This window comes from Gracilinanus agilis, chromosome 6, assembly GCF_016433145.1.
Source record: "Gracilinanus agilis isolate LMUSP501 chromosome 6, AgileGrace, whole genome shotgun sequence".
Lineage (NCBI taxonomy): Eukaryota > Metazoa > Chordata > Mammalia > Didelphimorphia > Didelphidae > Gracilinanus > Gracilinanus agilis.
Window position 1 is genome coordinate 274,534,680 of NC_058135.1, and position 13,261 is coordinate 274,547,940.

The 13,261-nt window shown below is 35.3% G+C and overlaps 1 protein-coding gene across 2 annotated transcripts; it reads left to right on the forward strand.

The window, feature by feature from the left end:
* The first annotated feature begins 409 nt into the window (after positions 1-409).
* LOC123253007 (olfactory receptor 4C15-like) lies at positions 410-1,494 on the forward strand. Of its 2 annotated transcripts, XM_044682272.1 has the most exons (2): positions 410-420; positions 576-1,494. In XM_044682272.1, the coding sequence occupies exons 1-2, from the start codon at positions 410-412 to the stop codon at positions 1,492-1,494; spliced, it is 930 nt and encodes a 309-aa protein (XP_044538207.1). The 2 variants fall into 2 exon arrangements, with proteins under 2 accessions (XP_044538207.1, XP_044538208.1); XM_044682273.1 differs by lacking the exon at positions 410-420 and having other exon boundaries at positions 553-1,494.
* The last annotated feature ends 11,767 nt before the right edge of the window (positions 1,495-13,261 follow it).

Sequence of the window (13,261 nt, forward strand, 5' to 3'; positions counted from 1 at the left end):
CATGATGGGGAGGTCAGCCTTTTCCTCTTACAAGGGCAAACTACTGGCTACATTGTGAAAGAAGTAATGTATTTCTTATATAAGAAAAAAAATTATCAAATAAATCAAGTAAAAATGATTTGTTTTAATTTGCATTCATACTCCAACAGTTTATCTATCTCTGTGTTTAATGAAAGTTTGGATGCTGCCCCTCTCATTTCTCTTTCTTCTATATTCTACCTAATATTCATGATGTTCTATCTATATGTTTGTATAAAATATGGCTATAACACTGAAAAATCATATAGGCACATATTTTGATTGACTCCTCTATCTTTTTCTTAGTGAATAACAACAGAAACATGCCTCTGTTTGCCAGGGAAGTTGTAGAAAACATTTCTCAATGATCTTCTGATTTTGATTGTTTCAAATGTCAAGTCTGTTGGATAATTAGAAAAATTCTCTTTCTCTCTTTTCTCTCTCTCTCTCTCTCTCTCTCTCTCTCTCTCTCTCTCTCTCTCTCTCTCTCTCTCTCTCTCCCCAGATACTCTGTGATCTCCAAGACACTCAACCCACCTAATCATGGAAAATCAAAGCCATGTGACAGAGTTCATCCTCGTGGGACTTTCTCAGAATTCAGACATGCAGACAATAATATTTGTAATATTTCTGTTTTTCTATCTCACAACTCTGGGGGGAAATTTATTTATTGTGGTGACCATCCTCTGTACACCTTCTCTTCTGAACTCACCTATGTACTTCTTCCTATCCTTTCTTTCCTTCCTGGATGCCTGTTTCTCATCTGTCATTACTCCAAAAGTGATAGTAGATTCCCTCTATGAGAGGAAAACGATCTCATTTAGAGGATGTATGACACAGCTCTTTGCTGAGCACTTCCTTGCAGGTGTTGAAGTGATCATCCTCTCAGCCATGGCCTATGACCGCTATGTGGCCATCTGCAAGCCTTTGCACTATGTGGCCATCATGAATCGACGGCTGTGTTTGCTTCTAGTGGGAGTGGCCTGGGCAGGAGGCTTTCTTCATTCCACTATCCAAGTGTCCTTCATTATCCCGTTACCCTTTTGTGGTCCCAATGTGATCGATCACTTTATGTGTGACTTGTATCCTTTGCTGAAATTGGCTTGTACCGACACTCATGTCCATGGTTTCATGGTTGTGGCCAACAGTGGGCTCTTCTGTATTATAATTTTTTCTCTTTTGCTTGTCTCTTATGGAGTCATCCTGCATGCCCTGAGGACATATGGCACAGAGGCCAGACGCAAAGCCCTCTCCACTTGTGGCTCCCACATCACAGTGGTTGTCATGTTCTTTGCCCCATGCATTTTTGTGTATGCACGGCCTCCTTCTACATTTTCTTTTGACAAAAATGTAGCAATATTTTATACCATACTGACTCCCATGTTAAATCCTTTGATATATACTTTTAGAAACACTGAAGTAAAAAATGCTATGAGGAGATTGTGGAGTAGATCATCAATTTCTGTTGAAAAATAAAGAATTCTAAACAATATTTGTTTTCTGTAGGGAAGGGAATCAGAGGGGATTTTTCCCAATAATCTAAAAGATAATATTCCATATAAAATACATATTAATATAAGGAAGAGTTACTCCAAATGGATGAGATAGTTGGGAATTTAATTCTAGCCAAAAAACAACAACAAAACCAAACAGATAAATAATGTGGGCATGTTTCCTTGCAAAATGATAGCAGAGAAAGACTTCTACTCCAAATCTCTGCCTTTGTTCACTATTTACTTAGGAGGGGAAAAAAGTCAAAGGCTGGATGTTAGATGTAAAATTCTGGAAGACTACTTAAATCACAAGGTCATTGAAGTGTCTTGAGATAATGAATAAATAGACAGGAGTAGTGGAGATTAATTCTGAAGAAGGTACATATGAATATGTTGTCTTCTCTTTGCCTCAAATAAATTGGGAATTTAGACAAGGAATCATTTTTTTACCCTTACTAAGAATGTTTATATAAAGGAGACTAAGTAGAAATAATAAATTAAAAGTTTGTCCCTCTGAGACTCAAAGAATGCTTTAAATGGTAAGAGACATTTGAAAAAGGCCTCGATAATAAAGCTACATCCTTATGAGCCTTCATCATTTCAACAACCAGTTACTTCATCCCCCCATTATTTAATTACCAAACAAAAGCTTAGTTAGAAAATGAATTCTTAATTAATCTACCAAAGGATTAGATGATATGGAACTATATAAATGGGCTGTTAGGTAGTGATCAAATGATACCTAACTTCCTAAGTTGGCAGTTAGGTAGTGGAGTGAATAAAGGCCTAGACTGGGAGTCGGGAAGACCTGAGTTCAAAACTGGTCTTAGAAATGTACTAGCTGTATGACCCTGGACAAGTTATATAATCCTGTTTGTCTCAGTTTCCTTATATGTAAAATAAGTTGGGGAAGGAAATTACAGGCCACTAGAGTATCTTTGCCAAAGAAACTACAAATGAAGTTATGAAGAATCAGAAATTACTGAAACAAGTGAACAACAGACCTTCATGCCTCATTGGATTAAATCTCTGATACTAAAAGAACCTAAATATGTAATTTTTTTATCTGCGGTCATTGACCTTTGATGATTCTTGGTCAACAGCAAAGGTGTTCTGGGATGGGGAATGAGTAAAGATATACCATTTTCAAATAGAAAAAAGTGATCTAAGTTTAGAACAGTATGCTTGATATTGGTTGCTAAGGAGAAAAAACATAAAGTTAAAGATCTTATTAAAAACATGTCTTAGGGACATATAAAAAGGCAGTCATGATCAATATCACACCAACATATTATAAGTTAAACAAAAATGTACAAATGAGTACATATTAGCAATGCATAAGACATATTTTTATTAATATGTGCTATTTCCTCTCTATGTGTGTGTATATATATATATATGTATGTATGTATGTATGTATACACTACTGGTACATCTTTCAGGTCTCTGATTAGTAAATATCTAGTTAATAGTTTTATCTGAGTATTTTTATATTTAGTCATTTTTAGTCTTCTCTGACTCTCTGTGACCCTTTTTGAAGTTTTCTTGGCAAAGATACTGAAGTGGTTTACCATTTTCTTCTCCAGGTCATTTTACAGATGAGGAAACTGAGGCAAACAGAGTTAAATTACTTCCCCAGGTTCCCACAGCTAGTAGATGTCTGAGGCCATATTTGAACTCAGACATACCTTCCTGCCCAGTACTTCCAAGCCCAATATTCTATCCACTGCAACACCTAGCTGCCCTTTATGAGTACCAGATAGCAATATAGAGAAAGCCAAACTGAAAAAAGTCAATCCTGTCCTGAACCCAAGGGTATATCTAAGGATTGTCAGGGTTCTGATGTTCAATTAGAGTTTTATCACTTTGTAGCTAATGACTGAATCAATTACAATATTAAGTTCTAGGATTAAGTTGTTTTCAGTGCAGTATTGAATGATTGCAATGAATAGATATGTGATAAAATTAAATCTAGTCTTTGAAAAAAATTAAAAATTGGTGAGCCATTAATATGATTAAAAAGAAGGTACAGAAAATTAAAAAAATAAAATGCCTAATAATTTGTTGAAACTATAACAAAACTGGAGGAAATTTTTAAAAAATGAATAATCAGAACATGTTATACTGAATTATATGTAAAAATAGAGATCACATACAATAAAAGAATAACTTCAAAAATGTAAAATGTTAGGGCAGTTAAGTGGCTCAGTGGATTGAGATCCAGGCATAGAGACAGGACTTGGTCCTGGGTTCAAATTTGTCCTCAGATATTTCCTAGCTTTATGACCATGGATGAGTCACTTAACCCCCATTACCTAGTTGGCACTCTTCTGTCTTGGAGTTTGCTTTGTGAATGAATGCCTTTCCATTTGATGACACCTTCCAGAGATATTCCTTCTGGAAGGGAATCTTTGGAATCCATCCAGTCTGCCACATCAGGGGTTCAGTTCATGATCACAACTGGGTTGAATCCTTGTCTGTGTTGCTCACATAAATCCTGGTATCTTCAGAGTCCAAGTCCTCCCTCTGGTGAGATTGCTGGTCCATAAGTCACTAGAGTTTCAGAGTCACTTTATGAACTCCAAGCCTAGTAAACCCTGCCCAGATGTCAGAGGTTGGTAAGCGAGCACCAGATGCCATTTGTAAGACACTGGGAAAACATTTTTTTTAAAAAAAATGGAGGCAGCTGGGTGGCTCAGAGGATTGAGAGCCAGGCCTAGAAACAGGAAGTCATAGGTTCAAATCTGGCCTCAGACACTTCCTAGCTGTGTGACCCTGGGCAAGTCACTTGACCCCCATTGCCTACCCTTACCACTCTTCTTCCTTGGAGTCAATACACAGTATTAACTTCAAGACAGAAGGTAAGGGTTAAAAAAAAAGACACTGGGATCTCCAATGGGGCACCCCTGTAGTTCTGCCATGGTCTATCTAGGCCCATTTGGGTCCTTTGTTCATTCCTGGGGCAGGGTACACTCATTCTGTCCCTACCAGGGGGTGGAGTCTGCACCCCTGAGTTCCAGAGTAGATTACCTCCTTACTGTAGGGCCATGGTCTTACAAGGGGAAGGGGGAGAAAAATAGTTTTAAAAAGACTAATGACAGTGGACATCAAAGTTTCTCAGACTTATTCTAATTAAATGTTAAATTGTATTTACAAATCACCCTGATTAGAGGGGAGTTTGTTTGTTTTTATTTTTCTTTGCAAAATTCTGAGAAATCACAATTCGATAAGTGATTCTCTACATAAGTGACTTTTATAAGTCCACAAGCTCTAAGCTAATATAATCAAAACACTAATAAAGAAAACCTAAATATTTGCCCCAAGAAATCATGTGGAGGCCTGCTTAAAGAGAGATGATTTGACATTGTTTCTGAAATCTCTTCCCAGTGATTTTGTGGTAGCTTAAGCACATGGATTTTAATGAGGAAGTAACTGTGTTCTAGAACACTGATGTGATTTACAAAAGTCTCATGGCTTTAATGGAGATGAACTAGGTCTTGAACCTAGCACTTTTGTTTTCTGGTGCAGGGCTCTTTCCAATGTTTATTGAGAAATATGAGATTATTTCCTTGCAAAGTATTGGGAGGTTTCTTCCCTACACCCCTGTTTTTATTAACTATTCAAGTTTGGAGGGGGGAGGGAGGTCATTGGAGCAGGGGGAAGGAAGAAAAGTCCATGTGAAAGAAGCAAAACTATGATAGTGAGATCACCTGAATGGCAAAGTCAATGTAGGGTCTTGATATATAATGAGTGTATGGGGTCGGGGGTTGAGAATTGATTCAAATAAAGGGAAATGTGCACCAGCTGTCTTCTGGTCACTTTCCAGTCAATTGGGCATTGATCCTGGCGATGATCTAGTGTACATCTGATATGAATATTTATATAGAAGAAAACAAAGAAAAAATAACAAAATAAAATTTTGTATCTTTGACATAATCTGTGAGTATTTTGAGATGAAACATATAAGGAAAAAGTCTCTGTCATTCCCATACTTCCTCATCAGTCTTCATATTTTCAATAATCATTTTCTTCCTCCATTATTTAACCACTAAACAAAAAACTTTAGTGGAAAATGAAATCTAAAATAATTGATCACCAGATCAAATAATACAAGTGTTTTGATACGTTTCTGTCACCAGCTTCAATTGGGTCAAATCTAGAGTTCTTAAGTGGTTTATAGACATGGAATGATTTAGCTGCTATCAGTTATCTTTGATGATTCTAGGTAAATATCAGAGGTGTTGTGGGAAACAGAATAAGTAAAGGTAGTCCTATTTTCAAACCAAAAAAGAAAAGAAAATCTGTAATAAAATTGATGCTACTTGTTGGGAGTAATGAGGGAATCTTAAATATCTTTTTTAAGCCCTTATCTTACCTCTTGGAGTCAATACTATTGACCCCAAGGCAGAAGAGTGGTAAGGGCTAGGTAATGGGGGTCAAGTGACTTCTCCAGGGTCACAAGCCTGGGAAGTGTCTGAGGCCAGATTTGAAACTAGGACCTCCCATCTCTAGGCCTGGCTCTCAATCCACTGAGCTACCGAGCTGCCCCCTTAAATATCTTTTTAAACACATGCCTAATGGAAAAACGAAGTAGGAGAGGGTGCTCGATGTTATATGATCAAATTATTTCAATAAGATATATGCATGCATATACTAAATATAATATAGATGCATTTATGTAACCATTTTAGGTTTGCAAAATTCCTTTCAAATTTCATTTCATTTTATCTTCATAACAACAGTGAGTGGTAAGTGATACACATGCTAGTATAATTCCAATTCTAGAAATGAGGAATCTAAGACTGAGAAGGTTTAAGTGATTTGCCTCAGGGTTATACCAAAAGTACAATTCTGAGACTGGATTTGGCCTCAGATCTTCCTGAATCCAGGAAAATATTCTATCCACAGTACCACCTAGCTGTTCCAGATCTAGCACACTTTTCATAGTGTCCCAGCTAGGTAGAAAATATCAATGATGAATGACTGAGGTAATTAATAGTTTTAGCAAAATCATAGTCTACAAAATAAGCCCTCAAAACCCAACTTTTTTCTACATAACAGGAACAAAAATCTAATAAGTAATAATGAGAAGAAAAATCCCACTCCAAATAACTAAAGGATGCATAAAATATCTGGAGACTGACTGACCAAAAAACACAGAAGGTTTGTAGTCATTCGATTTTTAAAAGAATATTGAGTGCTCCTGAGCAAACCATGGAAATATACTAAAAATGGCAATGCTAATAAAGTTAATTTACTATCTCAATTCCATACCGATTAAAAGTAATCCAATTCTCTTTAAATGCATCTTTTTTTCCTATTTCTTCACATTTTCTTTAGCACATCTCTCTCTCTACCATACCCTCTTTCTCTTTCTAATCTTCATCTCTCCTTTTAGACTAAGTCTTTATTTGTTACTTACAAATAATCATACCTCAATAATCCTTAAAATTTCTCTCTTGATACTACCATCTCTGTTAGCTATTGTCTTATATCTCTTCCATTTCTTGGCTGAACTTTAGAAAGCCACCTATATTTGATGCCTCTTCTTCCATTCAGTTTCTTTAAAACCCTCTGCAATCTAGTTTCTGACTTCATTCTACCAAAATTTATTTTTTCCAAAATTATCGATGATATTTTAACTACCCAAACTCTCTTTCTTGACCTCTCTACAACTTTTGCCATGTTTGATCACCCTCTTTCCCTGGATTCTCTCTGATTGCTAAATTTTCTTTACACAGTTTTTTTTTACATTGGAAAATTATACTCTTATAATCAGGAGTATAATTTTTCAGGATAAAACTGTAAAGAAAATTTAGAGTTATTGCTATGGATATAAATAAAGCAATGGGTAGAGAAGATATAGATCAATATGTTGATATATTTGATGATCATCTGCATTATTATAATGATGAAACAACAAAACCCAACCAAATCTAAAATTGTGATATAAGAGATGGAGAAGAGGTAACAGGTCAAGGCCTTGGGGAACAACCATACTTAATGGATATGATCTGAATGAACAATCAGTGAAGAAGACTAAGAAGGATTGGTCACACAAATAGAATTAAAACCAGAAGGGAGAAATGTTATGAAAATCTAGAGTGAAGAAAGAATGTAGTGGAAGAGGGTGGCCAACAGTGGCAAAGAATATATATATATATATATATATATATATATATATATATACAAACAGAGAGATAGAATATATATATAGAAAGATAATATAGATATTTATCCCTATTTAGATGCAACTATAGATGTGATTATTAAGCTTTATATATAAATTTAGTTACATATGTGTGTATGTATATATGTGTGTGTGTCCAACTTTAGTATCTCTCCAGAGCTCTAATTTTGAATGACTAAATATTGTACATCTCAATCAGATGTCCTATAGATATCTCTAACTCAAATTGTCTAAAATATTCTTCATACTTTTCCCCCTACATGTTATCATCCTCACAGTTTACCTATATCATCATCATTATTCTGCCTGACCCTTGGTATCACATTAATGTCACCCTTGATGAATTTCTTTCACTCATTTCACTGAGCTCGTCTGTTGTNTATATATATATGTATATATATATATACATACATATGTATGTATGTATATATATATTCTTGAGAGAAAATAATATGTGAACCAATATTTCTTCAGTACACCAGCATTCATATGTAGAAGATTCATAGCTCTCTCTGGACTTTGAAGAGTTAGGGAAGTCTGGATTATACAGAGCATCCAATGTAGTAGAGATTTAGTAAAACTGTAACATATCATCTCCCTGTGACTTTCTCTCTTACAGTTTTTTTAAAAAATTGGGACAGGAAATGAGAAAGAGTTGTGAACTTTTAAATGTTAGGTGACTGAAATCCAATATCACCAAAGAATATCTTTCATCTGTAATAGAAGTGAATGATATCAAAGGTTGGGTGATGAAATTATAGATATCTTTCTTCTAAGATCTCCCCTCTCCCATATATTATCCTTCATATTTTATTTCTTCCACATCCTCTTCATGTCTCTTCTATTCTTCCTCCTTCACCTATCTTTCTCCTTGATCGTTTTATGTATTTGAGGGAGTTTGGGGGAACCATTTTAATTTAACACTTAATTGTTTCAGGGAACTTTTCATGAGTTTCCCAAAACAGATTGACCCCTCTTCTTATATTCATAGAGATTTGCCTGTAGAACTGAGAAGCTACTAGCAAATTAGCCAATGTTATATTATCAATTTGGGTTAGAGAGGAGACTTGATGTCAGGCCTTCCCAGTAGTTATATGTAAACAAACAAACAAGCAAAAATTAGACTGGATATCAAAATGGCTCCCTGTAGAGAAGTAGGGGAAAATCAATAAGAAATAAAAGTTTTTGGAGTGTTTGAATACCAAGAGTCTGGACTACATTAAACTTGCAAAGTGAAGCCAATGAAAGAATCTGATAGAAGTAATAATTTAGGAAAATTAACCAAGGATTATAGATATAATACACCTCTGATTATGAAAATATAAAGTTAGTATTTTATGTTTCCCTGAATTTAGAGTAATTACTTCATTTAGAAAGTAAATCTTATTTTAATGAGCTCATGTTATGCATTTAGGTTTAGAGAAGTAGGTAGAACAGGTATAATTATTCTCATTTGTCACAAAAATAAGAAAAATGAGGCAAAGATATCCTGAGTATAAAGTTCAATTACCTCTCCTTATTAGTGCTTCTGTCATGGATAGAAATGTATGTGATATATAGGGACCATGATTTGATCTAGAACAAGTCTCAGGAAGCATGGTTGCCAATAAATCAATGGAACCACTTCAAATCTCTCTCATATTGAATTTTCTTCTTGTTGTCTTCTTTAACCATTCTATACCACAGATATTTCCAGTTGTATAAAGTCCTATACTATTTATGGATTAAAATTTTTACATCACATTCTCATATATGTCCTCTTACGTCTTATTTTCATTTTATATTTTAAGTTCTTTTTAATCCAAGATTACATTAGTATTATAGACTTCTATATCATACTAATAATATATTGTAAGATCAGTATCAATCAATTTATAATAGGGAAACAGAAAAAGAGATAACATGATCTGTGTAAAGAGACATGGAACTTCTAGGGCTAAAGTCCTGTTAGTCCCTATCTTCTCTCTCTAAGGAAAGAAAATGTTTTTTTTATTATTTTTATTTCATCTTGGATTATAACTATTAAATAAGAACATCAATAAATTGAAACAAATCCCAGGCAATGCAAATGCAAATAATATGTGAAAGTGATTGGAATTCACATAAATAAAAATTAGTTTAAGGAACTGAGAATATTCAGGTAAGGGAGAATATGCTCAAATATAAAGAAAACTCCTTTCCTAAGTGATACTCACTTAGGAAAGGGATTAGATATTAATTTTTGTTTTAAGATGACAGAAGTAGGAATAAAAACTACAAGGAGACATTCCGCCTTGATGTCAGGGAAAAATAAATAAAAGCATCAGTGAATAAAACAATGCACTTTTAAATTATTATACTTTTCAAAAAATTGAATGAGTTGTCTCAGGAATTTGTAGATTTCTTCTCATGGCAAATATTTAAGGAAAAGAAGGAGGAACATACATTATATTGTATTAAAAACTATTTTTAGGTAAGAGATAAGAATTCATGTTTAGTGTTGTTTCTTCCAACCTTGAAATTCTTTAATTCTATGTCTTGTCTTCTCATTTAAATAAGAAACTCCTTGGGAAAAGAGAGAAGGGTATTGCCTCCAAGGTTTGATTTCAGAGTGCACAGGTTCCTCACACACACACACACACACACACACACACACACACACACACACACACATATATATATATATTTCATAATTCTTCAAGTCAATAAGGAAATGAAAGCTCAGTCACAAACCATATTAAATTAATCCAAATTGGATACTCTCAGCATTTGGATTACATTAAGTATGCACTAAAGTTTTTGTATATTGTAGTTTCAATAGTGCAAATGTATATCAAGGGTCCAATAGTTAGCAAGTGTCTGAGATCAGATTCGAACCCAGGACCTCTGATCTACAGGCTTCCTTTCTATCCACTGAACCATAGGTTTCCCCAAGATTAAATATGATTTTAATGAATCCCTGTTTCTATATAAAATAAAATTTAAACTGTGTGGAGAGGGATGAGGATTGATTCTTTAGACTAAGTTCAGTTACTATATTTATATAGACTATCCTAGCTAAGAAAAAGGTTGTGATTATCTTAACAATAGGAGAGCCAGTCAACACATGTTATGATAGAAGGGGGAGAGAGGGAAAGTCTATTTGGGAGACTCTCTTCCAGCTCTCTCCTCAGGGCTGAATATACACTGTGGAGACTTGGAGGGGGTGTCACCCCTAAACTGGGTGACCTGGATGGTCATGCCACCCCACAGGAGTAGGGGGTGAGGCTTCCCTATAAGATGAGGTATTGGGTACCCCAGTCTGATTCTGAATGAGGGTGGAGTTCACACAAGCCTCCCCTGACGTCAGTCAACTTCATAGCGGGTAGTCTGGCTCCAAGATGGAAGCAGCCAGTCCAAGCTGTGATTCCCTTCCCCCTCATCTCTCAAGCACACTGGAATGCTATCTGACTAATATATGGCTTTTATTAATATCAATATAGGAATTGGGGAAAGGAGTGAAGGGCAGAGGGATTTTGGGGTGCCCTCTTCTCTATTTTTATGGGTCTATCACTTGGGTGGGAATCTTTGGGATTCCCACTCCTAAGCATCTCCCCCCTTATCCCTTCTTCTTTTGTTTCTATTTCTATCCTTTTCTATAATTGCAAGTCAAACCAGAAAGGGTCTCTCAGCAAGGTTGGGTAATGGAAGAAGGAGCCCAAGAGATTGCTCCCAAAATGGAGTCCCAAACTTAGCTGACTTGATGATTGAAGTCTTTCTGGGTGAGATGGGGTGCTTTTGACCAGGGTATTAGAGTTTCAATGTCCAAAAAAAGATCCTCAGGAAGCCCTCAGGACTGGAACCGAGTTGGGATAGCCTCCTCAGAACCTCTCCTCCTTCCTCCAAGAACCTCCACCAGAAGCCCGTCCTCCTACTCCTTCTCCTTCCTCCAGACCATTTCCTAGAATTCTCTCTCTGGTCCCAACTGTCATTAACTGTCAACAATGGCCTTCTTCTGGCTCTTTTTGTCTCATCCCTCATCCTTACAATATTCAGAAAATTTAGAACAAAGAAGAGTTGAACTGATGAGTGACAATGCAATTCACTTCAGATTAATAAATCTGATTAAGATGAGATCAGAATAATGCTATTGATGGGGTGTCCTTAAATTTCATCTAGACATCTGAAAAAATATTTCATAGTATTCTTAAAGGGAAATATGGAAATATATAAACTAGATAATAATCAAGTTAAAGAGATTCATAACCTGTTGAATGAATGATGTGATTTTAACCTGGAGTGAGGTCATGAGAGAAAAGTCGACCAGGGCTTTCTATTTGGGCCTGTCCTGTTCCAAAGTGTAATCAGTTACTTAGAGGGAGATGCACATGGCAGGATTGCCAAATCAAAATGAGGTGAACCTGAAAAAAGGAGCTTACACTATTATTTGACAGGCTAAAACAATTAATTCTCACAAGTTGTATTTTGGCCGGGGGGAGTGTAAGTTCTAAGTTTTACTTCCAAAAAAAAATCCACTCTCAATACTAGGAAAGATTGTTTTGTTTGAAATGTTAATGTGAGGGGGGAAAACCATTTGTGGTTCCAATACATCTTTAATGTTTATTTTACAAAGGCAAGCAATTTCAATTTCTGCTTTTCAGTTAATTCATGTAAAATGAGTCTTCTGAATTAAATGACTTCTAATGCTTCTCATCACTCTAAATCCAATTTCTCTTTATGGTAAACTAAAGACTTAATATAAGAAACAAGAAAAATGATAAAAAATTATAAAGATGGTCAACATTCAGAATCAAAAGACTAGAGAGATGAAGTACTACAGACTGTGTCATATGAGTACTTTTAAATATTTTGTATGGGAAGAAAAGACTTGAGAAGGATATAATAGCTAATTTCATGTGTTTAAAGCATGGTCATTTGGAAATAAGAAGTTTTGTTATTATTTGTTTTTTTTTCTCACTTGCTTCAGGCCATTTTTAGAACTGTGAGGAATAAATGTAAGTTAAGAAGAAGAATTAGGTTTAATGAAAATGAAAATTTTCCTGCATTAGAGCCAATCTTTTAATTTCCAGTCCACTTATAAGTAAGGAGCCACATTGTTAGAGTAATTGTAAAAGTCCTTTCTTTTCCTTTATGAATGAATGTTTATGAAGTCCATTCAAGTTCTGAGATTCTCTAAAATGCAATGCTTGTTAAGAAAAGTGTCGTTTCTTATGCTATATTTCTTTACACAGGGCACCGAAAGTCAGGCTGAATCTCTGGAAATGTCCCCAATGATGTGAGCTTCAAGGATTTGGGGGGACAAAGTCTGCATTTGGACTAAGGAAGCAACCAAAAGCCCAGTCAAAATGTACAATAAACACAGCAGGTATATTCCTCTGGGTTATAAGAAAAATGGTTTGTTAGATGTTTCCCCAATGAAATAGTAAAGAGCTCCAGTACTTCAAGTGTAGTTAAAAGCTGAAACCAGATAATCCTTTGCTTCAAGGATACACAGGAGGTATCTTCATCATGTTTCTTTCTCTACTTTATTCTTTGAGTAGTTTTCACTTATCTCCAATCCACTTGCATTGACATCATAAAG